A 27,769-nucleotide genomic window follows, 5' to 3' on the forward strand; every position below is an offset into this window, starting at 1 on the left:
ACATTCACGTTGAGGCCTGAAACACTGAGGTCACCAGGCTGTGTGCCCCAACACCCCGCTCCATCCCACCCCCGTCTCAAGACGTCACTGCAGTTTGACCCGGTCCATCAGTGGTACTGATACAAAAAAAAAAAGTTTGCAGTCTGAAGATATAACACACGTTAAAAACACACACACACAGTGACATTCACATGCAGGGAACCCTGATTTACTGTTTTTTTGGGGGGGCAAAGTCTACACAAAATCAATTGGGTTGCATTTAGGGCAATAAATAATTACAGTATTACTCTTTTAATTGTTAAAGGACGGCCATGTAACTTGTGAGGACAGCAGCCGCTGCGGCTAAGAGTTACAGCTCAGGCCTGGTCACAGTCTTCACATGTTTTGATGTATTTATACCATCGACTCCTCTCTCATAACTGTCAGCAAACTACAGTGTGAGTATGCTGGATGGAGCGACACAGCTAATGAGCTGATGAGAGATAGATTCCTCCGTTTTGGACGTCTCGTTACTTCCCCTTTTGGTCGGCTAACCAACTCGCTGGTCAAATTTTACCAAGTTAAACTCAAAAAGTGCATTTTGATGAGCAAATCCAGCAGTAATGGCAAAAAATCCAGTAGATTTAATTTATTCTAGCCTTTTATGCTGCAGGAGCTAAAGCTGGTGTGACCAGGCCTTTATTGGATAATACTAAATGCTGAACTGCTAGCGTTTAGCTAAAATGCTAAGCTAGTGTAACAGAGGCACAAGTGGAGATACATTTTAATAGTATAGCAATGTCTGTTACACAACTGCAGTATGTTTGCTAACATTAGCCAAGACTAGCCACCATAAGCTAAAGGCCATACGAATGGTTGTAGCAAAATCCTGAGTGTATTTTATTATTTATAAATTAAATTTAAATAGCAGTTTTTTCCATATTTTTCATGTTGGATGGATCAATAAATACGTCCCTGAGAGAAGCGATGTGTTCACTGTTACGTGAGTCTTTGAACATTATCTACGGTGTCAGAAAGGTTCAGCAGAAGGTTCAGAAAATGAGGATGATAGAAGTGCTTTAGAGAAGACGTGGGCTGTATCAGCATCGACTGAGGTTGTTCTTCTGAGACCCCACTGACAGTCCAGAGTCCAGAGTCAGAGTTTAGCATCGACACGCGACTGAGGCAGCTGATCAGAATCATAGGATGGGGTACAGAGCGTAGCTCGCGATGCCGCAAGTGTTTCTTCCGTCCCGGATGACTCGCATGTAGCCGCCTTCACCCCAACTGGAGCCCCAACTGAAACAGAAACAAAACAGCTTATTAACATTATAAGAAACACGTCCACAGGTTATAAATACTGTAAAATAAAACGTTCTGACCTGTTTTTAATGATCCAGTAGTCCTGTCCTCCCTCAGTACCATAGCCAACCAGCAGCACCGCGTGACTCAGATTGTTTGGGTTACAGTTCGGCTCGTCATAGATTCCTGAAAGAGGAAAAATCATCCTGCGTTAATTCATTGTTTGGCCACTTGGAGCAACATTATCAATTGTTTGGGGTCATGTCTGTGCATCAGATGAGTTTAATGGTTCATGTCCACAGGGAGGTTTGTGGACACGAGTTGTCGCGACACTTCCCAGCATTGGATGTTTGACCAACTAGAGAAAACGTACCTGCTGCTGCATCTGATTGGACGAAAGCAACATCTGTGCTCGTCCCCTGATTTCAAACTAGACTTCAGAAACTTTCTCTTATGTAACAAAGTTCACTGAAACGTGTTTCTGAAAACATTTGAGGCAATAACTAAGCTATGCTGTTGTTTAATCTGTCTTCATTTTAATTCGTTTTTATAGTTTTTAAGGAATTTCCAGAGGCGGCGAGTCGCACCGGACGGCCCTTATTTGCATAAAGTAGCCCAGACGTCAACTTTAAAGCAGGCAACGTGACGCCTCGTCTTTTTGAAATGCAACGTGAGATGTGGACACCTACCATAAGTCCAATATAAACTCTTCTTTAGCATCTGTTTTGGTCTCTACCAACTCCTGAGGGAAATATCTGGTTCATTAGCGGCTAACTGCACCACTTTCAACAGCTAGTTGATGACTGTGACTATCATTTAACGCTGAGCCGGTCAGGGACGGCTGCCTGCAGCAGCTCGAGACGAGGCTCATGAAAGCTGTGAGACTAAACCAACAGCAGTAAAAGATCTGGGCCGAAACAACGAGCTGAAAGATGCTACAACGCACCGTAGAAACGAGGGTAATTGTAGTCAGCTTGTAGTCAGTCTGTTAACAAAGACAATTAACCTGAGCTGTAGAAAAGGAAGCTGGAGTGATCTGCGTCGATGGCCACTGTGATTGGACCGATAGTTGCCACGGCGTCAGCCAGCGCCTGTTCGTCTCCTTTAGTAATGAACCTGTAGTCTTTGATGTGGGCCACTGCTAGTCTGCTGTCGTAGTAACAGGGCTGCGTGTCCTGCGGAGACACACACAGAGGTTAGAGTTAATGACAGGCCGGACACGGTAATAAACCGTTCTAACTGTTCTGATGGAGGCGGTCGGGCCTCACCACTGAGGTGTACGGGTAGGTGCTCGTTGCCTGCAGCCCGTTGCTGACCACGTAGTCGTAAGCGTTGGCCATCCAGGCGCCGCTGCAGCCGTAGGTACCGTAAGATTTGGAGCAGTCCACCAGGTTTTGTTCGCTCAAAGATATGAGCTGACCCGTCTTCTTGAATATTTGTCCCTCTATGGCTCCCGTAGTGCTGAAGGCCCAGCAGGAGCCGCAGTAACCCTGTGAAGAACATTTAAAACGTGTTGTAGATTTGAAGGCGGGTCACGATTCAGTCCGGATAAAGTTAGAAATCTCTTACCTGGTCTTTAACCTCAGTGACAAAACCCATCTTGCTGTAGTCGACAGCTCGAGCATTTAACATCCTCGCGTTGTGACGCAGTCGTCGGGACGAGATGATCTTCCCTCTCTTCACAAATTGGGCATTTATCCGGGCACCTTGCAAAACCCTGAACTCTCGATTTGTCTACACGTGGAGAACATAAAGAAGATGAAGTCCATTAAATAAATTAAAGCTGCTGTAAGCGCTATTTTCTTATCATAATAATAAAAAAAACTCATTTCCTGGTATCCCTGCCCACTTTATCCAACCAGGACAGAGAACAGCTTAGAGAAACCGACATGTCTGCCACTGAAAGTGCTAAATAGCTGAAACAACAACGTTTACAGCATCTTTAATCAAACAACCTACCTTATTGAAGAATATTTAAAGAATGGTTCAATATTTTTCGAAATACACTCACTTGATTGATTGATACCACTTTCTTGTATCTGTACAGTGCATATGTAGCTGGAGCCAGGAGACGGTTAGCTTAGCTTAGCATAAACACCAGAAACACGAGAAAGCAGTTAGCCTGGCTCTGTCCAAAGGAAATGAAATCCACCTACCAGCCTCTCTTAACACACACTAAACAGCATGTTATTAGTTTTTTTTTTATTAGGACTATTTCTTGGCCGGGAGCAGTGACCTTCTGATGTTAGCCAGGCTAGCTTTTCCCCCCCTGTTTCCAGTCTTTATGCTAAGCTAAGCCAACTGACTGCTGGCTGGATCTGAACAGATATGAGAGAGGTATCAATCTTCTGGTCTAACTTTTAAAAGTGTGTTTTCGAAAATGTAAAACTATTCCTTTAAGTGCAAGTCATCATCAGGAAAACACAACTCCTCACCAGGTCTCCATATTTGTTCATGGCCATGGTGAACGGCCTCATGCCCATGAAAAACCCTTCATTATTGTCTTCGATCATCCGCTTGTTGCTCTCCCAGATGATCCTCCTTTGCAAGTCGTCCTGCACAACAACACAAAACACATCGCAGTGAATCACTCGCTGTTAAGTGTTAGTATTTTTAGATGTGTGGAGTCAGTCTCACCATTTCATCGTAGTTCACGCCATTGCTGTTCTTCCAGACCTCCCACTCGGTCAGGACGGCCTCGTCCGAGTCCGACGCCACGAGCTGCGGGCCGCACAGCAGGACGAAGAGCAGAGCTGTTCTCAGCAGGAGGCCGGCCTGCTGCCCTGTGGACGAGAGCATCACACCTTCATGTTTGTACTTTCTTACATCTGGATTTCTGCTCAGGAGCTATACTGACGATCCTTTCCTTCAAGTTTAAACATCAGAGAGATGCCAGTTGTCTGAGCTGAGCATATCAGAGAAACACTCATGTTATCCTGATAGTTGTGGAGAGTTTTTGAGAAAGTAATTTTATGCAGATTGGCAGCAATTATTCTGCATCACTGCTTTATTTTCATCCTTTGAAAACTTCTGTCTGGACCAAAAGGTGCCATTTTTAGCCAATCCATCTTTTTTTAAATTATTTTTTCTAAGGATGCAAGATCTTACATACACGTACTTTAAATTGCATGTGATGCTTGTATCTATACATATATATGAAGAAAAAAAGGCCAAAAACAAAAAAAACAGGAAACTTCTTTGTTCTTAAATAAAACGTGCTCTGAGTAAAGACATCCAACAGCAAACTGCCTGCTGTTAAGCTCCAAGAGGTTTGTTCAGAAAGTGAAAAACATTATGTTCAGCTACTCTTTTACAGCCTCCATCTGCAAAGGCTACATTGCTAACATGGTTCGATATGTTTAATATCTAATCTGACTGCTTGCACAGTTTCCTCTGAGCTCAAACACGTCCCTAAGTTTAACTCAGCAGCTGTTATTCTCTCGTAAAGCTTCAATAAAACCTGCCACAGACTTTCTGTAGCATCTGTGATCAGACCTCCTGACACTCAATGAAACAAAGCACATTGTCTTTAAGATAAAAGGTGCACTTAAGGACTCTCAATCAAAAGGCCCTGTCCAGCTTACCTGCATGGCTGTGGATCTGTTTTGTTCCCATGGTCCGAGAGTGACTCTGGACAGTCACACTGAGACAGACTCACAGTCAGCCCTCCTTATATAGCCTTTGCAACAAGTGCATGTTTCCACTATACTTTGCCGAATCCCTAAATCAACACCTACGACAGCAGCTGAGAGGGACATTAGTCAACAAAAATAAAGACGCTCCTCCTCGGTAATACCTCTATTATCATTTAGAGAGCGCTAAAGCTGCAATATTGTTAATCCCTCAAACACCTGACATCAAACTTTCCAAAAACATCGCTGGAAGAAGTACACAGATCACTTACTGAGGTCAACGTGTCAATACATTAAAGATAAAAACTCCATTATAGTCTTAAAGCTTATGAGCTAATTTTCCAAAAGTACTCATGATGACAGAAAAGTAGTCCCTGTGTTATATTATCTACTTTATATGTGACATGACACACTGTTTGTTTTATTGTTGCTGGTCACTCACTGTTTTTTGCAAAGCTCATAGTATATTAAAATTCTCATAGTTGTAACACATTAGAATAACTTTTATTGGCATTATAATGTGGTTGTAAGTCCACTGGGTGCTTCAAGCTGGTTATGAGTCACTATCAGTGTTAATTGTTTGCTCCTGCAGTGTTTGGCATCACAGTTTGTGTCTCTTAGATATGAAGTTGAATGTTTGGCTGTATTTACTGTTTTTTATTGTATTTTTGTACATATATTGTCTGTTGTTATTTCTTATTCTTATTTCTTCATTATCTTTTCAGTGGAGTAAAAAAGCTGAGTATTTCCAGCTGACATGTGGTCGAGTAGAAGTACAGGAATACTCAAGTAGAGAAGCAATATTTTACTGCAGCTGCTCGTGTTGGTGCTTCAGGTCTTCAACAAGGTCATAATATACAGACTTGTGGTCATGAGATGATTGATGAGAGGGGAAACATCTCCACAGAACTCATTTAAAAATCTAATTCTAATCACAGAAATTTTACTAAAAACTAATAAAAAATGAATCAACTCTCTGACTTGTGTCGAGTAGTTGAGATGTCAAACTGATGCACTGAATGTAACACAGTTTTTATCACCACGGTCTACATTTAGTCGGAGAATCTAAATCAAACTTCAAAATAAAAGTCAAAGAGCCACTGCTGCACCACAGACTCAATGTTCATTTGGTTTTTGTGATTTATTTTCCAAAAACAAGCAAACAAAGAACAAAGGAAACCTGCAGCCTCTCTCAGTCTGGTAAAAAAACAAAAAAAAAAACATAGGCCCACCCCGGTGCATCCTGGTCCTACACCTGTCCTTCTGCTTATATAAACTTAAATTCCTAAATAAGCCAGAAACAAAATTCACTAGACAAAACTAAACATGCTGAAGAAGGAAATAAATAGACTAAACAAATAACTAGCAAAGAAAAATGCTGAAACTCTGATCTGAACGAAGCAAACGTCTGGAATAATCAAACAAAAAATATTAACCAAAACTAACAACAAACAGTCAGTATTACTGTTTTTAATAGAAAAAAAAGAAGAAAAAGCTCTGGTGCACAACTCTGCATTAGTTTTGTGTTTTACTGTTTTTACAATGTTTGACAATTGAAACCGCGTGTGAGCTTCAGAGAGATAAATGACTCAATATATTAAGATTTCATCTGAGAGGAGACGAAACAGAAGAAGTTCACAACAGCTGGTTTAATCTCTATCAGTGTGTTGTGTTGTGTGAGCTCATCACAAGATATTATAAGATGAGATGATCCTTTATTGATCCCTCTTGGGAGAAATTCACAGGTGACACAGCAGGTCAGAGGGAAATAAGTCTCAAAAAATGGAGAATAAAAAAACTATTTTAATAAAAACTATTGTAAAACATTTAAACAGTAACTGTGGTGGAGCAGAATAAAAAGAAACACTCAGGTATAAACACATTAAATCAGACTACACAGGTGGGTGGAGGTCCTGCGAGGTGAATCCCTCCGCCGCGCTGACCCCTCCACTCCTCAGAGGTCCTGTGAGGTGAATCCCTCCGCCGTCCCGACCCCTCCACTCCTCAGAGGTCCTGTGAGGTGAATCCCTCCGCCGCGCTGACCCCTCCACTCCTCAGAGGTCCTGTGAGGTGAATCCCTCCGCCGCCCCGACCCCTCCACTCCTCCGATGACTGTCCCCGCTCAGCAGCGCCCCCCGGCGGCCTGCCGCTGCCCCTGCTGCTCCTCCTGACTGCGGAGGATGAGCTCAGCTGACTCTCTGTTATTATGTCCGCGAACAGGCGCCGCCAACACCCCAAAACACAGTGCGGCAGAAACACACAGTCCGAGCATCATTACCGTGTCTGGTGAGTGAGTGAGTGCGCGGGAGGAGCCATGAGTCACGACTGAGGTCTGCAGGATGTCTTTCAAGGTAAAAGCAAGCAAGCCTTTTATTTCTCCATCCATCAGAGCTTCTGCAGGGCCTCCTCCTCCTCCTCCTCCTCCAGGAGACAAACACATTACAGCTGCTTCCTGCTCACGTGTGGGGTCATCTTCAGGGATTATTTAACGGTGTGATGTATTTAATTGTTGTGTGAGTTGTCTGTGTGGTCTAATGCAATCATACAGTCTGGCTGAGTGTGTGTGTGTGTGTGTGTGTGTGTGGCCCTCCTTTAATTTCCTGTATAGTGTGAGTGTGTGTATCTGAAAGTGTGTGTGTTAATTGGTGCATGACCCTGTGTACTGTTTCACCTGACTGTGTGTGATGCTGTAACGGTGGCGTCAGTGCTTGTTGTGTGTGTTCACCCCTCCAGAAGGAAACACCCCTGGCCAACGCTGTGTTCTGGGCAGCGAGGAAGGGGAACCTGGCTCTGCTGCAGCTGCTGCTCAACAGCGGACGCGTGGACGCGGACTGCAGAGACAGTGTACGGACGCTGCATGTCCCGGCCGCTCAGCCGCACGCTTTAACCATAGCCCGCCTGTGGTAGGAGCACAGAGAGCGTCGAGGCCCTAACCTCTGTGGTGCATGTGTGCCGTCACAGATTAACACAACCATTTCATGTCCCATCATAGTCAAAGGGTTGTAAAGGATGTAGTGGGTTTCATCGCATCACGTAAAGTAATTTTTAAGCAGGTTATCCGCAACGAAACACCAAAGTTTGCGAGTTAATTGTTGCAATGTTTCCTTTTTTTTGTTAGTATGGGACGACGGCGCTGATGGTGGCGTCCTACAGCGGCCATTATGAGTGCGTCAAAGACCTCATCATGCAAGGAGCCGACATCAACTACCAGAGAGAGGTATGACGGGAAAGTAGTGTAACTAGAGGAGATGCCAGGAAGTCACTGCCCCCCGCCAAGAAGTAGTCCTGACACACAAGCTGCTCTAAGACACATAAATTGTCGCTTTTACACTTTGATTTTTGCCTGGATTAAACAAATTAGATATAACGTGTTAAATTAGTGATCTTTGGTCAGGCTAGCTGCTCCCACTGTAGTCTTCGTGCTAAGCTAAGCTAACCAGCTGACGGGAGGCAACCGCCATTCCGACATAACGCCATTCCGACATTTTTTGCCTCCTAAGGTCGGAATGGTGGTATTTATTTCTTTTTAAATGTCTTGCCATTCCGACACATCTTTTAAAAGGGTTAGGGTTATGGGTTGCGGATTATGGTGAAACTTTGTCGGAATGCCAGGACGTTCGCATGTCGGAATAGTGGTATGTCGGAATGGCGGTATGTAACCCCAGTTGCCAGAGAAGACTCGGGGGAAGTCACTGCTCCCTGCCAAGAAATAGTCAAGCATATAACCCCCGAAAAACAGCGAACTGTTGTTTTCACTCTTGTTTTCACGTTTCTTGTAGGAATAATACATTCAAGTTTCCTGTATTTGTGCTAAGCTAAAGCTAACTGTGTTGTGGTTGTAGCTACATATTTAAGCTAACTGTCTGCTGGCTGTAGCTATATAATTAAGCAAATTGTCTTCTGGCATGAGCTACATAATTAAGCTAACTGTCTGCTGGTTATAGCTACATATTTAAGCTGTCTGCTGGCAGTAGCTACATATTTAAGCAAACTGTCTGCTGGCATGGGCTACATAATTAAGCTAATTGTCGTCTGGCTTAAGCTACATAATTAAGTTACCTATCTGCTGGCATGAGCTACATAATTAAGCTACCTATCTGCTGGCATGAGCTACATAATTTAGCTAATTGTCTTCTGGTTGTAGCTACATAATTAAAATGACTGTCTACTGGTTGTAGCCAGATATTAAAGCTAACAGTCCTCTAGTAGTGGCTACACATTTAGCGCAAAGAGATGGAAATTGTATCCATCTTCTCATCTAACTCTGGGCAAAAGTAGTGAAAAAGCATTTTTCCCCAACTAACTGTCTGCTGGTTGTAGCTACATATTTAAGCTAACTGTCTGTTGGCATGGGCTATATAATTAAGCTGATTGTTGTCTGGTTTTAGCCACATATTTAAGCTGACTGTCTTCTGGCATGAGCTACATAATTAAGCTACCTATCTTCTGGCATGAGCTACATAATTTAGCTAATTGTCTTCTGGTTGTAGCTACATAATTAAGATGACTGTCTGCTGGTTGTAGCCAGATATTTAAGCTAACAGTCCTTTAGAAGTAGCGACACATTTAGCGCAAAGAGATTGTAGCGATTTTCTAACTCTGGGCAAAAGTAGTGAAAAAGCATTTTTCCCCAACTAACTGTCTGCTGGTTGTAGCTACATATTTAAGCTAACTGTCTGCTGGCATGGGCTACATAATTAAGCTGATTGTTGTCTGGTTTTAGCTACATATTTAAGCTAACAGCCCGCTAGTAGTGGTGACAAATTTAGTGCAAAGAGATGATCATTTTTAATTCCTGTGTTTAGAAAATCTGCAAAGGAAAAGCAAATGAATGTGTGTTTCCATCCACTTCTGTTATGGGATCATTATGAGTTGGTTCATGGAGATAAACAGCTCGTGGTGCTGAGGTTGAACCATTGCAGAGGACTGTATAGTTAGATCAAACATTTATGTGTTAATTCAAGGAGCGTTTACAGTATATTTCCTCTCATATTCCACATTTCAAATAGAAAAAGATTTAACATTATTGCTTTCTAAATGTAAACAGCAGTGTCTTCTCTCATTGTCTGCTGCAGACAGGCTCCACCGCCTTGTTCTTCGCCTCGCAGCAGGGTCATAATGACGTCGTGAAACTCCTCTTTGAGTTCGGTGCCTCCACTGAGTTCCAGACGAAGGTATGCAGCAGAGCGCGGTGACGTGTGTCTCCACAACACTGGGTGTGATTGAAACCGATGCTATCATCTCAGACTAGTCAGGAGAGCTTCGTGCAGAGATAAGGACACAAAAATGTTGCACGAAAATATGCTGCTCAGGCTACTTTTTACACACTTTTGTAAGAGAGTATGTAACACAACTGCCCCTCTCACTGCTCGCTTGTCCTTCTTGTGTTGTCTTTGTGTCAGGACGGCGGCACTGCCCTCACCGTCGCCTCTCAGTACGGACACACGAAGGTGGTGGACACCCTGTTGAAGAACGGAGCCAATGTTCACGACCAGCTGAACGTGAGCTCCCACATCTTTATCCCAGCTGTGTCGCTCAGTGCGTCTGTCTGTCTGTCTGTCTGTCAGGAAACAGGATTAGTTAGCTTGAACACAACGTGCCGGCAGCTGGAATCCGGCCTCTCAGGTTTCTGCAGACTGCTGAGTCAGACACGACTGACACTCGGCAGGATTAGAGTCTGTCCTCTGACAGCCTGCCTGCACAAACATACATTTATAACACAGTCGTGTGTTGATAACACACTTCATGTTTAGTTTGAGGCTTCTCAGGCTGTTTTTCAGTGTGTTTGAAATGATTCATTCACGTTTCAGGACGGAGCCACCGCTCTGTTCCTCGCTGCCCAGGAGGGTCACGTGGGCGTGATCCGTCAGCTGCTCTCCTCCGGTGCCAGAGTTAACCAGCCGAGAGAGGTGACGGCGCCGCCTCGTTAGCATGTTTTAGAGATTTAAAGCACGCGGTCGCAGAGTTTCTTTCCTCTTCAGCTCACACCCCTTCTCTCTCTTTTCACCTCCTCCATCTTACGCCCTCCTCGTTCTCCAGGATGGCACTGCCCCCCTGTGGATGGCAGCTCAGATGGGTCACAGTGAGGTGGTGAAGGTGCTACTCCTGCGTGGGGCGGATCGGGATGCTGACGGACAAGTGTGTACTTAACATTTAGCATCGTTAAAGTGCACCTTATTGATCCAAAGTGTCTCCTTAGAGGCAAGTGTGATTGTTTGTCTGTTGTCTGTCTTTGAAGGACGGATCAACAGCGTTATTCAAAGCAGCTTTTAAAGGACACAACAGCGTCATCGAGGAACTTCTCAAGTTTTCTCCTTCTCTTGGTCTTCTCAAGGTACAGGAGGCTGCCGAGGACTTCCTGACTGATGAGAAAATCAGCACCGCTCTCATGTTTGTATGCTGAATATGTAGCCACAGCCAGGACACGGTTAGCTTAGCATACTCCAAGAAGTCACTGCTTCCGGCTGCGAGATAGTTTGGCACCCGTAAAACCTCAACGTGTCGATTTACACTTCAGTTTTTTGGTTATTTTTACAGATTAAACAAACAAGATATAACTTCAAAGTTTGTGAACTTCAGAGATGCAGGAAGGTGGATTTTCCAGTTGTTATACTAAGCTAAGCTAAGCTAATCAGCTACTGGCTCTAGCTTCCTATTTAGCATACAGACACGAGAGTGGTATCGATCCTCTCGTCTAATTCAGGGCAACAGAGGGAATAAGGGTATATTTCTTAATACCTGTAGATGTATGAGTGCATGTTTGTTTGTTCTCTCCAGAACGGCTCTTCTCCGCTTCACGCTGCTGTCATGGGTGGAAACATTCGAACTGTTCTGCTGCTGCTCGGAGCCAACGCAGACCCGACACTACCAAACAAGGTCCGGGCTCTTTAGTCTTTAAAGATGATAAACACAAATTGAACAAACTTCAGCTTGTTGAACATTTTCTCATGTGTGTCTTGCAGAATAACGAACTCCCTGCGGATCTCACAAAGAGCGATCGCATCCTAAATGTCTTACGTCCAAAAATCTCAAACGGAGACAGCTGATGACCGCCCGTCAGACTCCCGCCGTCACGTCTGCCTGTACCTTACTGATGAGGAGCAAAGAAAACACAGTGTCAAACCTGCTCAACTTACAATACGTACTGTACTTGGTGCTTTGCTTTTGATTGCGGCTGAAACGAAAGCTGTCATACGTTGAATAAACCTCCAGAGCAGCACAGAGTGCAACCACGACGCGTTAATCTGCCATGTGCATCATCTCCTTTCACTCTGTAGGTCCACAGTATATGCATTTATTTTTGTTGACCCCGGGTGTTGTAAGATTTCTATATATTTTGCACACATTTTATTTGCCTTTTTAAAATAGATGTAATAAAGTGTAAATTTGTCAAAGTGGCCATGTGCAAGTTTATTTAAAAAACGAGGGTGGAGTCATTTTATTTTGAAAAGTCGGCTTATTTTATTAAAATTAAAGTATTTTAATAATAAAGTAATATGCAGATATTATATACAGAAGTGATAAATGTTATAAATAAGAGTTCTTCCTCACCAGAAGTCAGTATTACCTGATGTACACCTGTCTGACACCTGAGTTCATTTTAATTATTTTTTTTTTTTCTGCAAATTAAATTAAATTATAATTATTTAACCCTCTGTACTAACCTTGAATGATTATTATCTGTTTGTTAAAGTCATGACATGAATAATTAATTACTTCCTGATGAAGACAACAACAACATTGTCACGTGACCGAACGCGGAAGTGACCGTCGAGTAGTTGTTGATGCGGAAGAGACAAACTTTAGGATGTTTCTGTGACTGAAGTCGATCTAAGATTAAAGAAAAAGACGCAGGGAAACAGTTTAAAACACACTGAGGAAGCGGGTTTAGTTTGTTATCTGAAGCTCCGGACTTAAGTTTGACTGACATATAAGATACCTGATGGCTGGTGGTAACTTACAGGTGAGAGATAAACTTTTACGAAGCTAGTAGCTGCTCGGTTACATAATGACTGACTCCTGGATGTTTTAGCGTAAGTACGTTAATTAAAGTGTAATAAGGAACTAAAGACAGGCGTTTAATGTAATTACTAATGATTTAATTAATGGTTATTAAATAATTTGCTTATTTTTTACGGATAAGCTGGAATTTAACATTTGGGTTGCCAGGTTGTTAAAAAAAAAAGCCCTTCGTTTACTTGACTATTTCTATATAATGCTAAACTTGTAGGTTTACTCCACTGTATTTTATTTGACAGTTAGAGGTACCGAGGTGAAGTTAGTTTTAGTTTTATTGGGCAGACTTTCACTCCGGAGACACCCAGCGGCGTCTCTCACTCAGGTTCACCCGGTGTTGGCGGCAGGTGGACGGTTAGCTGCCTCCCAGAACTCGCGCTGCGCTGGAGGCTGGTTTAGGGACCATCAATGGCTTTTTTTTTTTAATAGCTTCCATGTCATGTGACCCAGTGACTCCAGACCAATGCCGAATTGTAGCACTGAACAGGACAATTAAGACACATCTATTTTTATTACATTTACTGCGTCTTTTATTTTATATGAATATTTATTATGAAAATTCAGCTTTTCTTTTCAGGGCTTCAATGTCATGTGACCCAGTGACTCCAAACCAATGCCGAATTGTAGCACTACACAGGCCACATAGGACACACCTCTTATTTTAATGGATTTTACAGCTTCTTTTATTTTATATCAATATTTGTATCAAAAGTCAGCATTTCTTTTCAATAGCTTCCATGTCATGTGACCTAGTGACTCCAAACCAATGCCGAATTGTATTACTAAACAGGACAAATAAGACACATCTATTTTTATTACATTTTACTGCTTCTTCTGTTTTATATGAATATTTGTTAGAAAAATTCAGCATTTCTTTTCAATAGCTTCCATGTCATGTGACTGAGTGACTCCAGACCAATGCTGGTCACACCTCTTTTTAATGGATTTTACTGCTTCTTTTTATTTTATATTAATATTTATTAAGAAAATTCAGCTTTCAATCTTTATGTTAAGTGCTGATTTCCTAAAAGTTCCCTCTCGTTCTCAGAAAGCCATCGATCTCGCCACCAAAGCTGCAGAGGAGGACAAAGCCAAAAACTACGAGGAGGCCCTCAAATTATATCAGAATGCAGTACAATACTTCCTTCATGTTATCAGATGTAAGGACTTTTGACTTGTGACTTTCATCACTGTTTGATTTATATATATTTACTGTTAAAACTGCAGTTATATTCAACACAGCGCCATAGTGTAAGCTACTTCCTGTGTTGCAGATGAGAACAAGGGTCAGCGAGCTGCGCAGAGCATCAGGGCCAAGTGTCAAGACTACCTGGAGAGAGCCGAGCAGCTGAAGGAATATCTGAGTAAGAAGGACAAGAATCCTCCGACCAAACCGGTCAAAGAGTCTCAGTCTGATGACAAAGGGTGAGACTGTGGGATGAGTCAGTATGGCAGCGGTTGTTGCTCTGGAGACTTGTTTACATTTTAGGCTCATGAGGGCCATTTCCTAAACAATACCTAGAGAAGGTCAAATCATGTCTGAATAAAACTGATGTAACGTGGTACTATTTGTCCATGTAAAAGGCCTTGAAAGTTAAAAAAGTCAAAGTTCGCTCCTCTTTCCCACAGAAAACACTGACCCTTAAACGCCTCGTCAGTAGTCCCGCCTTAATTCCGTGACTTCATGACATCACACTCCGTCACCATGTCACACATTCGCTTAATCTATGCATTGTGGCTAGTTTGGCGCAGAACAATTGATTTAGCACAGCTGATTTGTTGTTGTTAGCAGTGCTGGCCCGGGGTGTGTGAGCTGACCAATCAGAGCAGACTGGGTGGTCAGGAAGGGGGGTCTTAAAGAGACAGGAGCTAAAACAGAGCGTTTCAGACAGAGGGGGAATACAGAGCTGTAGCACTGGACAATATGAGCATTAAAGCATGTAAACCTGTTCTAGTAGTGACCCAAAATAAAATTATGAACCTCATAATGAGCTTAAGATGTTTCCTTTAAGAAACAATGTGTTACTGCATACTACTAAAAAGCACAAATTATTGCTCACTGTTCAAAAAAGTGCCAATAAATCATCATGCTGGCTGTTGTCTTTTCATTTCAGGGACGATGAAGGAGAAGACGCAGAGAAGAAGAAGTTTCAGAATCAACTCTCAGGTAAATGAGCATCATGCAGCAGTTCAACACGATGTGCAAAACATCTTTACCATTGCTTGAACCCATCTCTCTCTTACAGGTGCCATTGTCATGGAAAAACCCAACATTAAGTGGGACGATGTTGCTGGACTCGAGGGAGCCAAAGAAGCCCTCAAAGAAGCTGTGATCCTGCCCATCAAATTCCCTCACCTGTTCACAGGTACTGACAACGAGAGTGACCTCTAAAACCTCCTGAAAATGAGCAGTTTTTGATAGTAAAGTATCTATTTGTGTAGGAAAGCGAACTCCTTGGCGGGGGATCCTTCTGTTCGGCCCTCCAGGAACAGGGAAATCCTACCTGGCCAAGGCGGTAGCCACAGAAGCGGGTAACTCCACCTTCTTCTCCATCTCCTCCTCCGACCTCGTGTCCAAGTGGTTGGGAGAAAGTGAAAAGTGAGACCCAGATTCTTTCTATGATGACAAAACTGGGAATCTAAGAAAGTGTCAATAAACAACTACTGTTCTCCACCTCCAGGTTGGTGAAGAACCTGTTCAATTTAGCCCGCGAACACAAACCATCCATCATCTTCATCGACGAGATCGACTCCCTCTGTGGCTCCAGGAGCGAGAACGAGAGTGAGGCAGCTCGCAGGATCAAGACAGAGTTCCTCGTCCAGATGCAGGGTGAGCAAAAAGACATCGCCTGAAAATCTGAGCTGAACAACAGAACTTGCCTTGAATGTCCTTCTCCTCTCAGGTGTTGGAGTTGATAACGAAGGGATCCTGGTCCTGGGAGCCACAAATATACCATGGACACTGGATTCAGCAATCAGGAGAAGGTGAGTGGGAAAAACCCTTCAGGATGTAAGAGGTTAAATGCTTTCGTAATGGCTGATTGAATCTTTTGTCCGTCTCAGGTTTGAAAAGCGGATCTACATTCCTCTGCCGGAGGAGCACGCCCGCTCCTTCATGTTCAAACTGCATCTGGGCTCCACCCCCAACGACCTGACAGAGGCCGACTTCACCACTCTGGGCAAGAAGACGCAGGGCTACTCCGGAGCGGACATCAGCGTTATCGTCAGGGACGCCCTCATGCAGCCTGTCAGGAAGGTTCAGTCAGCAACTCACTTCAAAAAGGTAAAAAACACAGGAACAGTGCACCTGTTACCGATATGTACGATAAAAAGACACTAAAAAGACATTATTTATCAGAGCAGTAGTTAAAATTGTTCCTCATAATGAACTACCTAGTATCTGATCTCCATGTCTTTCTATGTCAAAGGTCCGCGGGTCATCATGGAACAATCCCGACGTCGTGGTGGACGACCTCCTGACTCCGTGTTCGCCGGGTGATCCCAACGCCATACAGATGACGTGGATGGACGTTCCTGGAGAGAAACTCCTAGAGCCCGTCGTGTGCATGGTGAGAGGAATGGCTTCGTAATATCTCACAGGGTTTCATCCGTGGGTCAGTGTTATTGATAAACATGGACGACTCTGATATTTTTGCCTGCAGGCCGACATGCTGAGGTCACTGGGGAGCACCAAGCCGACTGTGAACGAGGACGACTTGGGGAAGCTGAAGAAGTTTACTGAGGATTTCGGTCAAGAAGGCTAAAGACAGTCGCACTCTATTCATGAACAGGACTGCAACTAACTCTTCTTTTCTCTGTCAGTTCTGCTTTTGATTATTCGATCAATCTATCGGTCCAAAGGTGTCTAAAGAAGTCCATCATAGGGCCCAAAGTTCACATTTATCTGATTAGCGGTCAAAAAAAAGTAAATGTCACTCGAAGATGTGAAGCAACAGAAAAGCAAGCAATATTACGGGTACAGTCTGAGACTAAACAGCTAATGTTTCCTGCTCTAACTGGAGAAGACTCAAACGATTAATCTATGATCAAAATCTTAACTGATCAACTGTTTCAGCACTTTTTATCTGTGAGTGTTTACATGTGCACATTTATAAGCTTTCATATTTCTTTGCCTTAAATGATTTTATTTTATTTTAAACATCTCAAACCAAAGTGACACTAATCTTTATCTTCTTAACGCCAATGTAGCACCATCAGTGTTCTCAGATACGAGCAGCAGTTGGTGACGCTGTGGTGGGTACACGCACATTCTCAACACAACATACCTCTTAATAGAGTCTGAGGGTGGTTATAATGCACTTAACACAGTCAGTTTCAGGGCTTTTACGAATGGGAATTTATACTAGAAACTGTACGAGTGTTCACACAGTTTTAAAAAATGTAAACAAACTTTTACTGGTTTATTTAAAGGATAGGTCCACTCAAAAATGACAATTCAGTCGGTATCTACTCAGCCTAATGTCGATGGAAATCTGGTGAGGTTTTGTAGTCCGCAAAACACCTGGAGCTTCACATCATAACAGCAACATCTGAAGAAGGGAACTTATTTTAAAACGTAAGAAATCAGCTCCATACAGCTTGTCTGATGTAATCCAAGTCTCCAGAAGCCCTGAGATCACAAATTGATTTGAAAAGACATTGCTTGCAGCTACAGTGATTAGGTACAAGATTTCAGCTTTAAAAAAAAAATCATCTTTTCAAATCAATTTGGGATCTTGAGGCTTCTGGAGACTTGGATTCCACCTCACGAGCAGAATGGAGCCATTTTATGTTAGTTTACGTTCGTCCACATCTACTTCAGTTGTTTAGGAGAATGCTCCAAAGCTGTTTTGCTGTGAAGCTTCAGAAAGGTTGTGTGGATGATGAAACTTCACCAGACTTTCCATCGACACAAGGTTGAGTAGATAATGACTGAATTTTCATATTTGGGTGAACTTATCCTTTAATTTCACTACGTAAAATGTTGTCATTAAAGGGGCCATGTGGGTTTGTATTGAGTCACTTAATTATGTGTAAACGTTAAATGATTTTAAAAGCATTATTCTAAATTCTGATCATGTTTGGCCGGAAAGTTTTATTTTATTTTCTACTGTTTCAACTTTGTACTACTGTACGGTTTGAATAACTTAACGATCCTGTCAAACGGTGTCGTCACTGGGTGTGAAATATGTTTTTATTTAAGAGTTTCTCGGGGGGTTTACAGATGTGACTTACTGGTTACATGACTTAAAATTTATTAAGGTGGTCATTTGCTCTTTTGCTGTTTCCTACCTGACGTGTTCTGTGAACGAAAGTCTCAGGTTTAAATAAACAACACAAAACCAAACAAACAGGAGTCATTATTAACTTTGTGAATATATATTTAATTGTTAAAATACATCTTTTAGTTAACTGTCATATATTTTTTATTTTAAATGCAGTGTGATCATAATTTAATTAGTACATTTGATAAGAGAAACATAATAGGTTAATTTCACATCATTAAATTTAATACAATTTAGGACCTGTAGAAAAATGACATCAATGTTTTTCTGCTTGCGCGAGCTGATCATTTGCTAAAATGAAATTATTTGGAAAAACAAGTGTCGTACATCTTCTGTTAGTGTCGTTGGTGGAGATATGCAGTTTGTTTGTTTAAAAGGCAGTTTTACAATGTTTTCTACTGAGCAGAAGTGAATAAATACGATTATAATTAACATGTAAAATGGGGGAAATCTGACACTATTCAAGTAGTCTGGAGTGAATAAATAAAGTCCAGGCCAATTAATATGTGACTACATCTCAAGAGACTGATAACCTGATTGGCATTTGTGCATACTGCAAAAAAGCTGCTGAAATTAAGACCAAAATATCATTTCAAGAGCGCTTCAAATCAAATGCAACGTGTGATTCAACAGCTGCCAATGAAAAACAAAACAAAACACAAATAACAGATCCGAGTACGGAGGAGTGATGTCCCTTTTCACTTCAAAGCACATCACGTAAATGCGAGTGTTTCCTCGAACGTAAGACTTATTTGTAGTGGCGACAACTTCGGACATCCATCGCAACCAGATTCCACTAAAATGCTACAACGAGAGTGATTATTGCTTTGTGTGTGTGCACTCCCTCCTCAGTCTGCCTCCACCACAAATATCCTGAGGAGCCGAAGAAACACTGCATTCTTCACAACAAAAGCAGTAATACATGTAAAACAAAGTAAAGGTACAGTACACAGATAACTCTTTAGATAACTCTGCGAATATAGAGGACAAATGTGCTCCGTGAAACAGAAACAACGTTGAAAAATACTGAGAGGACCTGAAATGAACATAAAAGGAGTATCTTCCTGTGATTTAAATAAAAACTGAGTAGCTGTACTTTTTGGTTAAGAACATTCATATTCAGACAACACAAATGGGGTGGGAAGAAAGTGCTTACTGTATTTACTTCATATATATATATGTATATATATAGGCTATAGGACACGTACGGAGTAATTCACTGTCCATCACAATCATGCTTCATAGATAGAAGTAGCCCAACAGACACATTTCACTCCAACTCATGTGATGGCGCAGAGAAGAAGCCAAATGTTGCAAAAATACAGGGGGAACGGTGAGTTGTTAAATGTACATGGAAAACACTAGAAGACTGAGAAGAGAGAGCCGAGGGCCAGACCAGTCGCCGCTCCAGCGAGCATGCCCAAAGCCACGTCTCCACCATCCTCACGCTGGCGTTCCCGGATAACGACATGGTTCACTCCAGGAGCAGCGTACCCACCTGGAAGGAACATCGGACACATGATGTCTCATTTAACGTTGCAATGGTGACGTTTAAACTCACTTTAAACAACATCAAAAAGTAACGTTTCAGCATCTTCTTTAGTTCAGGTTCACTGATTTTTCACATTTAACAACAATTCAGTAAAATACAGATGGTATAATAATGTTTGTCAAAGCATCAGATGAGCTTGAGATGAGCTGTGCAGTTATTTACCTTGGTACTGATAAGGATATGCTACAGCGTATGGCTGCCCATCAGCAGAGTATACAATCTGTGTAGCATGTGGTGGAGGTGCTGCGTAGTCTCCATACGGGCCCGGAGCGTAAGCCTGCTGAAAGTGACAAGAAGACCAAAAATACTCAATCGATCCTCCCTGGGCTGCCAGCACTGGCAAGTCAGTTGATTCAGTGTTACTTTGTCACTTCCATTTCTACACCAGTAGATGGTAGTAAGCTCCAACACTTTTATTATACATTAGTCTTTTTTTGTTTGTTTTACCTGGCTTGTTAGTTCAGTTTTCCCTAAAGCGTTAAACCAGGCCATGTTGTGTACATAGCCTAATCTTAAATTTCCAGTTTGTATCCTTTTACAGTGCTTGTTTGCTTTTGTAGGTGTAAACTAGATTAAATTAATTCTATTCAGAAATGTACAGAACTTGATTATTGAGGGGGGAAAAAGGAAACCGATACCTGAAATTCACAGGCGCATTTCAAATGGCTTTTTAAAAGAAATCTTAGTCATATGCATACTTTTTTATGCCTTTTACCTGAGGTGGGGGAGCATATTCTGAGTAGGGAGGAGGAGCAGATGCCATCACTTCCTGTGCAAAGCCGATCTGAGGAGTAGCGACCACCTGAGTGAATGAATACAACACAAATGAGGCCACCTCACCCTGAAAACTGAGAACCAACACCAACAAAACTGAGCTGTAGGAGATAATTTTGACAAACCAACATAAGTAAAGTTCCTTCTAATGCATTCAGGTTGCCATCATAGATGTATGAAGCAAATATAGGAAATATCGCTGACCTCCAGTCTTATGTTTTATTTTGGTAAGCAAATCAAAAGTAGCTCACCGTATTAATTCTGGCATCTTGAAGTGCCATGGTCCATGCCCTGCAACACAAAGTGGAAACCACACGTCATCTTGGATGTCACAGTATCGCTAAAACTAAAACCTTCAACTTCACCAACTTGGATACAAAAAGAGAGAAACAAGAATAACTGATCAAATTGATATAATGACTCAGCATGAACTGGATGTGTTGTCTTACAGAGCATCATCTGCGCTGTCTGCACACAGGCTGATGACCCGGCCATCTCTGCACACGATCTGGAGCAAGGCATCGCGATTCTTCCCCTCCGGTGGGTTCAGCTCTGAGAAACAAAACAAACAGAGATGTGACACGCGTAAAATATTAACAAAAACAGGTTTATATTTAAGTGTGAGCCAGTGACATCATCCCGCAACAGATGACAAGCACCTTGACACGCAGCAGAGTTGCGGATGTTGATGCAGTCGACCCTCATGTGGATGTCATCCTCCATGTCACGCCGTTGTTGATCATTATAGAAGACGAGGCGTCCGTCAGCCCACAGGTCAAACCAGTTTTTTTTCCACCGGCGCAGTATGGTACCTTTAATCAGAATATGTTACAGTCAAGCGCAAACCAAATGTATTAATACAGGATTTGACACCATGTCACAGCATCTCACAAGTGGGAAAGTAGATTATTAAATGCTGTTAACACTGTCAGGGCTTTGTACGGGTACTCACTTTGTCGATGAAGCCAACCACTCTTTACCATAGCCATCTTGAAGGGAAACACCTAGAACAATAAAAACATATATATGAAGACAAACAGACAAAGACTATGACTGGGTGTGGCGAAACCAAACAAACCTCGTGACTATGAGCACTGTTACTTAGCTTAAGTCCACTATCGCACTTCCAGGAGAAAATGGACAAGCTATGAGAAAGTGAACACAAAGATCTCCTCAGCAGATGTCTGACACGTTATTAAATTAGCTAATATAAATAAATATAAAGCTTTTTTTTTAAATCTTATCACGAGATTAGACTTTGCAATTTATTGATCTCATGATAAGAGACGTGACATCATATGTTGTTATGGATTACAAAACTAGCAGAGGCTAAAATTAGACAGCTAATTGGCTTTTATTTGTTGACGAATCAATTTGTTGGTCAGTTATTGTTGTTGTCACAGCATGTTAGCTAGCTAACCTAACGGTAACATAACGGCTTCATGCAACAATAGGCCAGCTGTGGACAGGTCATCCTCATATCATATTAATACAAGTAAGACTGGAGATAAAGTGTTAAATACTGATTATAAAACTTCAAGCACATCACTTGAACCAAATGATGAGTTTGACTCGTGTGTATCTTCTCTGATAACAACGCAGTCGAAGTTAGCTAGCGTTCACTAACGTTGTTTGTATAAACGTGTCAGTAGCGAGCAGCTAACCTGCTAGTTCACACCTCACAGTGTTGTTCATAGGCAGCTAAAACACTAATGCTGGTTCTTACAACATTAATTTGTACGTTTATGTTACTTACTTGATTAATTAGCGCTTTGTTTTCAGAGAAGATGAATCCTTTCGTGAGGCTACAGCAAACACGGAAGTGAGATATTAAAAGAAAAAGACGATGCCCTCCTCGGAGTCAAAAAACCCTGACCAATGAACGGAGTGGACGCTAGCTTGGAGACTGCCAAGGGCCTCCGGTCGATAGCTTGCCGTTAGCCCCGCCCACCGAGCATCTTCACGAGCGTTCAGCTTCTTTGGAGAGGGAGGCGTTTGTTTTGAATGACGTAAGCTATCAGCTGACAGCGCTGGAAAGTGCCAGTAAACGCAGCGAGGGCGCGCTCGTGCTTGTGTCCCCTCTGCGCTCACATGGCGGGGTGGTGAAAATATCTGTGATCAACATGGTTTATGGCAATCCATCAGCCATCAATCGATTATCATAGAGTTGTTCTGGGACTGCAGCGTAGCTAACTGAGCTAGCTTCTGCGTGCTGAAACAAACGTATTCCCAGTTGAGTAAAAAGTGCACACAGGGGCGGGGTAGTTGTGTTGAATTAAATTAGGGGAATAAATTGTACAAACTGTCGTAATCCCTGTAGCTATGGAGATAATAAGTGCACTGACGTCAACCCTGAGGTTTTATTTGATCTAAACAGTGCAGATATTTGCTGCGCATGCGAGGCACAAGCTCACACAAGCTGAAAAGTTGTATCCTGTACAGTTTGCCAGTGCAATGTGCATGTGTGTTGGAGGGAAACTGCAGCAGTGAGTGAGTGTGTGTGTGAGTGTGTGAGCGTCGTTTCATTACCGCCCAGCAGAAAAAACCGCCTGCGACTCCACACAGAAGTGGAGTCTGCAAGCCACTGACCGACGGGCAACCCAGGGTTATAAAACAAACCCTCCGGCCAGTTGCAGGACTGTCACGGCTCGTAGCGAAAATAACGCAGAAGCTACACAGCTAACCTGAAATGGCGACGGCAATATACTTGGAACATTATCTTGACAGTGAGTATCCTGTGATATACTGAGCTGGTGGGGACATTTTGAGCATCTTACGTCTGTTTGAGGTTTAGTTTCTACTGTGTCGACGACTTTTTTTTTTTTTTTTTTTTGGCTTGGCTTGGCGGGTGACTGACAGATAGCATTACAGCGCGTTAGCAACTCGGCTATCTGTGAGGTCACTAGCTCGCTAGCTCACTGATTAGCATCGCGTTAAAACCTTCGGTGGGATAAAGTTGGGCAAACTCTCCGTGCGTGGTGTTCAACTCACCCAGACACCAGTGTTAACGTGAGCTGGACAAGTGGAGCATTTTATCAACACTTAAACCGCGAGTCGTGATCTGTCACACACAACTGTTAGCAGCTAGGGCGATTAGCAACCAGCGGTGGTTTATTAAGGTTGTTTAAAATGTTAATGTCATACGCAGCTGTTAAAAAAAAGCCTTCTGAAATGTGCCTATTTTGGTCAACATGCCTGGAGACATCGTGCATTTGCAACCTGTTGGTGACCGCGTTTCCCGTAAGCAGTTACGCGCCGGGGCGGGGTGTTTAAAAGTGCGTCACATAATGTAAGGACAGGCACAAACACACCGCGGGGAGAGGAGAGGGTGGGCCGGGTTCATGCTGCTGTGAGCCGGGGACAGCTCTCACACATGTCTGTTTATGGTGAACACTGTACTCGCCATGGTATCATTCATCCTACACATATCCAACGTCATTGTGCGTCAGGCTTGAGCTTAGTGGTTGCATGAAGCTATATTTTAAAGGGCCACTGTAGTTTTGGAGAATAAGTTCAAACTCAGAGTTTTAATATTTACAATATTAATGAGGTAATAATACAAACTAAGACATTTTTTTGCTAATAGATGAATAAACAAGCTGTTCTCAAAAGGAAAATAACATCCCCAGAACTCTGTTTGAAGGTAGAAAGGTGGCAGGGTCCGCCACATATAAACAAAGTAAAACGGTATGAAGCTGTGTTGTCCTTTTAAGGTCAGTTTGTTTATTCAGCCATGAAAACAAAGAGAGTTTGTTTAGTTAGTTTGTTAAGACATAAAAATAAATCAGTTAATGAAGATCTTTCGCTTCTGATTAAAATGTCTTCCCCACAAAAAAGTGCTTGTTAAATGTTAATAATGGTTGATATGTTGTTAAGACACTGAAGGAAAATCCTCACACTGCTTTTTTTTCTATAAGAAAGAAAAATATTATAAGTGGTAAATAAATATACATACTGATTGCTTGCAAATAATCTTATAAAAGTCTCAACTTATTGCCTCGTCGTCAAAAACTGCATTAATCAATTTTTTCGCATTTCATTTTGAAGCATTCAGTTGCAGCTGTGTGTCTGAGCTGCACAGACTCAACCGTGCAGTGAGAACGCTGAGCAAAAAGAGGTTTTATAGCTCTTTAGAGCTGCAACATTGGTTGATTCAGGCACTGTGAATAACCTTTTTACATCACATGGTCATTTGCTTTAATTTTATTATCAACGGACTGGTTATTCAGAACCAAAAACTCAATATTTAAGCACGCACCAGAGTATGATTGACATTATTTTATTCACAATTACATTAAAAACAACAAGGAGCAAACTATACATTTTGCTTCCATCAATTCGCTGATGAAGAAATAGGACATGGATAGAAAAGTAATAGAAATATTACAACACCTATGAATATTAGTTGCATTTTAACTGGAGTGACACTACATTGAATAAGTGGATAAATAACTGAAGTTTCAGGGAGGAGGTTCTCCCTTTTTTCCTCACTCATCTTCATGTCGATCTCCTCTCTAGGTATTGAAAACCTGCCATGTGAGCTTCAGAGAAACTTTACTTTGATGCGGGACCTGGACAATAGGACTGAAGGTGAAAATTTAATCTCATGCCATTGTCTTAATTTTTATTAAATGATTGTGCATGTCCTGATTTGACATGTGTTGCATCTAAAACCAATAGTCTTAAGTATTGTGCGGTCAATACTGTGTTTCCAGCACTGTGATATTTCTGTTGCTGTGCAGAAAAGAAAGTAGAGATCGACAAACTGGCTGAAGAGTACATTGCGACTGTGAAGAACCTGGCCTCAGAACAGAGAGTGGAACACCTGCAGAAGATCCAAAATGCCTACAGCAAGTGCAAAGAGTTCAGTGATGACAAAGTCCAGCTTGCAATGCAGACGTATGAGATGGTCAGTCCAAACCTACTGGTATTTTGTTCACTTGTCATAGTTTGTGTCTTTCCTGTCACAGTTATTTGAGTTTTATAGAGTCAACCATAAACCATATACATGTTCAGATTCTAATCTACATGAAATCTTCTTACTGCAGGTGGACAAACATATCCGCAGACTGGATGCAGATCTGGCGCGGTTTGAGAACGAGCTGAAGGAGAAATTGGAATTGAGCGGCTATGAAAGTGCAGAAGCAAGAGGAGTGAAGAGTAAGTCAAGTTACTGAAGGTGCCCATTTTTGGCACAGTGCAAAACAGATTGATGTGCATCTATACATGTCAATACTTTCTGCAGAGGCTGAGTCCCGGGGTCTGAGGGAGAAGCGTGGATCCAGGGGAAGAGGAAGGAAAGGTTCTGATGAAGAATCCCCCAAAAAGAAGAAGGTGAAAAACAGGTATGTTATCATACAAGTGTTTGTTCAGATTACCAACGATTCATTGATATGCACCCTATTTAATCATGTTTAGATCTAATAATGCTCTTTGTATTACAGCCCAGACTTGAGTGATGCTCTCCTGCCTATGCAACCATCAGACGTTTTGGACATGCCGGTTGATCCCAACGAGCCTACGTACTGCCTGTGCCATCAGGTTTCATATGGAGAGATGATTGGATGCGATAACCCAGATGTAGGTTTCACAGTGCTCTGTTTTTGTTGGTTTAAATTTAGTTTCTTTACCGTCTCCTTTTTAACAGCCTGCCCTGACTAGAGATAATATGACTGATATTGTTTTTCATCCTCTAGTGTCCAATTGAGTGGTTCCACTTTGCTTGTGTTGATCTCGCCACGAAACCCAAAGGAAAATGGTAAGAACGTTGAGTTATTTCACAGGATGTTAACCCAGAGTCGATCGTCATTCTTGTCCTCGGGGTCTTCACATCTTTTCCTCTCCCCTCTCTTAAATCTCCTCAGGTTTTGTCCGAGGTGCACCCAAGACAAGAAGAAGAAATGAGATTTATTACTTTCAGAAGTACTTACCGAATAATGTATGTATTTTTGGTGTAGTTTAATAGTGTTATACATCTATACATATTTCAGTTCCTATAACTCTCCATAGAAATGGTGGGTCATAAAGCTATTTTAAAGGCCTAATCTGGATTCGGAGTATAGCTACACTTGTGGCACCATTAGATTCCCGCTATAGACGTTACTATGCCTGTGTCATTGGATTTAAGACTTTGTCTTAATAGCTTTAATATATTTAATTAATCTATATTGTATTCGTGTACTCTGGGGGAATTAGTCCGGGCAAGTGGGGTAAAAAAAAAAAATGCACAAATTCTTACCAATCAGAAAGTCCTTCCTCTTAAAGTCATATAGTGTATATATTATTACTAACATACTCAGAAATCCTGGATTGTGGCTTTAGCATACTTGAAATGTCAATTTTATAAAGATCTATTTTTTAAACAATTTAAATAAATAGCCTGCTGAGAATTTACAATTTAAAACACCTGAGTCCTTACCAAGCTTCGGTGGAAAAAGGAATTATGTATCAGATTTTCAGTTACCTACCTCCTTAGGGAATACATCAACACTGCATACATGACTGCAATTGATACCAGTGTGAAAAACTGTTTTGATTAGTGTGAACCAAACAAGCAAAGCAATGTCGATTTATTGTTTTTTTTTATTAGAAAAAATACCTGCGACATATTTGAATGTATTGTGGTACTAATGGTCAGTCAGTCAGTGTCTCTTGTCAACTGAAAGAGGTATTTAAGCACTTTGAATGAAATTTACCCCTGAAGAGGTTTGAGAAGGCAGGCTTGGTTTTATGATATAGTTTATCTCATTTAAAACTCTCTCACTTTAAACCATATGGAAATATATATATATATATGTTTTGTATGATATGAAACAATATTTTGTGGACACATTTTTTTCCAAAGATATTTGTTGTATTGCTTACATATTGGTGTGCACTCAAATTTTATTTAATAGGATTATAGCCTCTTCTTTTGTATTCAACTGTGAATATCACTCATTTAGGTGTAAGCCACAAATAAAAGAGCCAAAGTCTTTGTATTTTGTAAATTCAGTATTTTATAACAAATAAATATTCACTGTTAATAATGCATCATTTCATTCATTGCAGTGTGAAATGGATCATGTGTGTTTTGAAATGACCACAGGACACAAGTGACCTGATTTACCCATTTTCCCCATTTACCCTCAGTGCCATCTTAACTATGTATTATTAGGTGCAGAGACTTCTGGTGTGTCCACTTCAGTATTGTAACTGTTTCTCAATGAAAACTATTAACAGTGAGCTAG

General features: G+C 41.8%; 5 protein-coding genes across 7 annotated transcripts; 3 read left to right on the plus strand and 2 right to left on the minus strand.

Moving 5' to 3' along the window:
• Positions 1-919: 919 nt before the first annotated feature.
• Positions 920-4,000, minus strand: cts12 (cathepsin 12). Its single transcript, XM_084354454.1, has 7 exons — positions 3,919-4,000; positions 3,717-3,836; positions 2,851-3,015; positions 2,550-2,771; positions 2,288-2,456; positions 1,362-1,467; positions 920-1,278 (listed from the first exon to the last, which is right to left on the minus strand). The coding sequence occupies exons 1-7, from the start codon at positions 3,919-3,921 to the stop codon at positions 1,179-1,181; spliced, it is 885 nt and encodes a 294-aa protein (XP_084210580.1). The 5' UTR covers positions 3,922-4,000; the 3' UTR covers positions 920-1,178.
• A 3,055-nt stretch (positions 4,001-7,055) lies between these two features.
• On the plus strand, positions 7,056-12,563 carry ankrd29 (ankyrin repeat domain 29). Of its 2 annotated transcripts, XM_084355700.1 has the most exons (10): positions 7,056-7,264; positions 7,647-7,757; positions 8,032-8,130; positions 9,989-10,087; positions 10,316-10,414; positions 10,724-10,822; positions 10,953-11,051; positions 11,152-11,247; positions 11,691-11,789; positions 11,876-12,563. In XM_084355700.1, exons 1-10 carry the CDS (start codon positions 7,253-7,255, stop codon positions 11,957-11,959), a joined length of 897 nt encoding a protein of 298 aa, XP_084211826.1. In that variant the 5' UTR covers positions 7,056-7,252; the 3' UTR covers positions 11,960-12,563. The 2 variants fall into 2 exon arrangements, with proteins under 2 accessions (XP_084211826.1, XP_084211827.1); XM_084355701.1 differs by lacking the exon at positions 11,152-11,247.
• Positions 12,564-12,678: 115 nt separating this feature from the next.
• Positions 12,679-18,004, plus strand: LOC311258860 (vacuolar protein sorting-associated protein 4B-like). Its single transcript, XM_084355496.1, has 11 exons — positions 12,679-12,876; positions 13,978-14,089; positions 14,204-14,354; positions 15,044-15,096; positions 15,176-15,295; positions 15,372-15,528; positions 15,611-15,759; positions 15,833-15,914; positions 15,993-16,212; positions 16,358-16,498; positions 16,592-18,004. The coding sequence occupies exons 1-11, from the start codon at positions 12,856-12,858 to the stop codon at positions 16,691-16,693; spliced, it is 1,308 nt and encodes a 435-aa protein (XP_084211622.1). The 5' UTR covers positions 12,679-12,855; the 3' UTR covers positions 16,694-18,004.
• An 886-nt stretch (positions 18,005-18,890) lies between these two features.
• On the minus strand, positions 18,891-22,481 carry plekhb2 (pleckstrin homology domain containing, family B (evectins) member 2). Of its 2 annotated transcripts, none has more exons than XM_084355499.1 (8): positions 22,297-22,481; positions 21,493-21,544; positions 21,200-21,352; positions 20,990-21,092; positions 20,792-20,831; positions 20,482-20,568; positions 19,929-20,043; positions 18,891-19,712 (listed from the first exon to the last, which is right to left on the minus strand). In XM_084355499.1, the coding sequence occupies exons 2-8, from the start codon at positions 21,527-21,529 to the stop codon at positions 19,576-19,578; spliced, it is 672 nt and encodes a 223-aa protein (XP_084211625.1). In that variant the 5' UTR covers positions 21,530-21,544; positions 22,297-22,481; the 3' UTR covers positions 18,891-19,575. The 2 variants fall into 2 exon arrangements, with proteins under 2 accessions (XP_084211625.1, XP_084211624.1); XM_084355498.1 differs by having other exon boundaries at positions 19,929-20,046; positions 22,297-22,478.
• Positions 22,482-22,981: 500 nt separating this feature from the next.
• ing5a (inhibitor of growth family, member 5a) lies at positions 22,982-27,570 on the plus strand. The gene is made up of 8 exons (XM_084355497.1): positions 22,982-23,266; positions 25,059-25,130; positions 25,283-25,449; positions 25,589-25,700; positions 25,786-25,885; positions 25,985-26,120; positions 26,237-26,298; positions 26,405-27,570. Exons 1-8 carry the CDS (start codon positions 23,230-23,232, stop codon positions 26,442-26,444), a joined length of 726 nt encoding a protein of 241 aa, XP_084211623.1. The 5' UTR covers positions 22,982-23,229; the 3' UTR covers positions 26,445-27,570.
• Positions 27,571-27,769: the final 199 nt, after the last annotated feature.

The sequence above is a fragment of the Pagrus pagrus genome (genome assembly GCF_965226575.1).
Source record: "Pagrus pagrus genome assembly, chromosome: 6".
NCBI lineage: Eukaryota > Metazoa > Chordata > Actinopteri > Spariformes > Sparidae > Pagrus > Pagrus pagrus.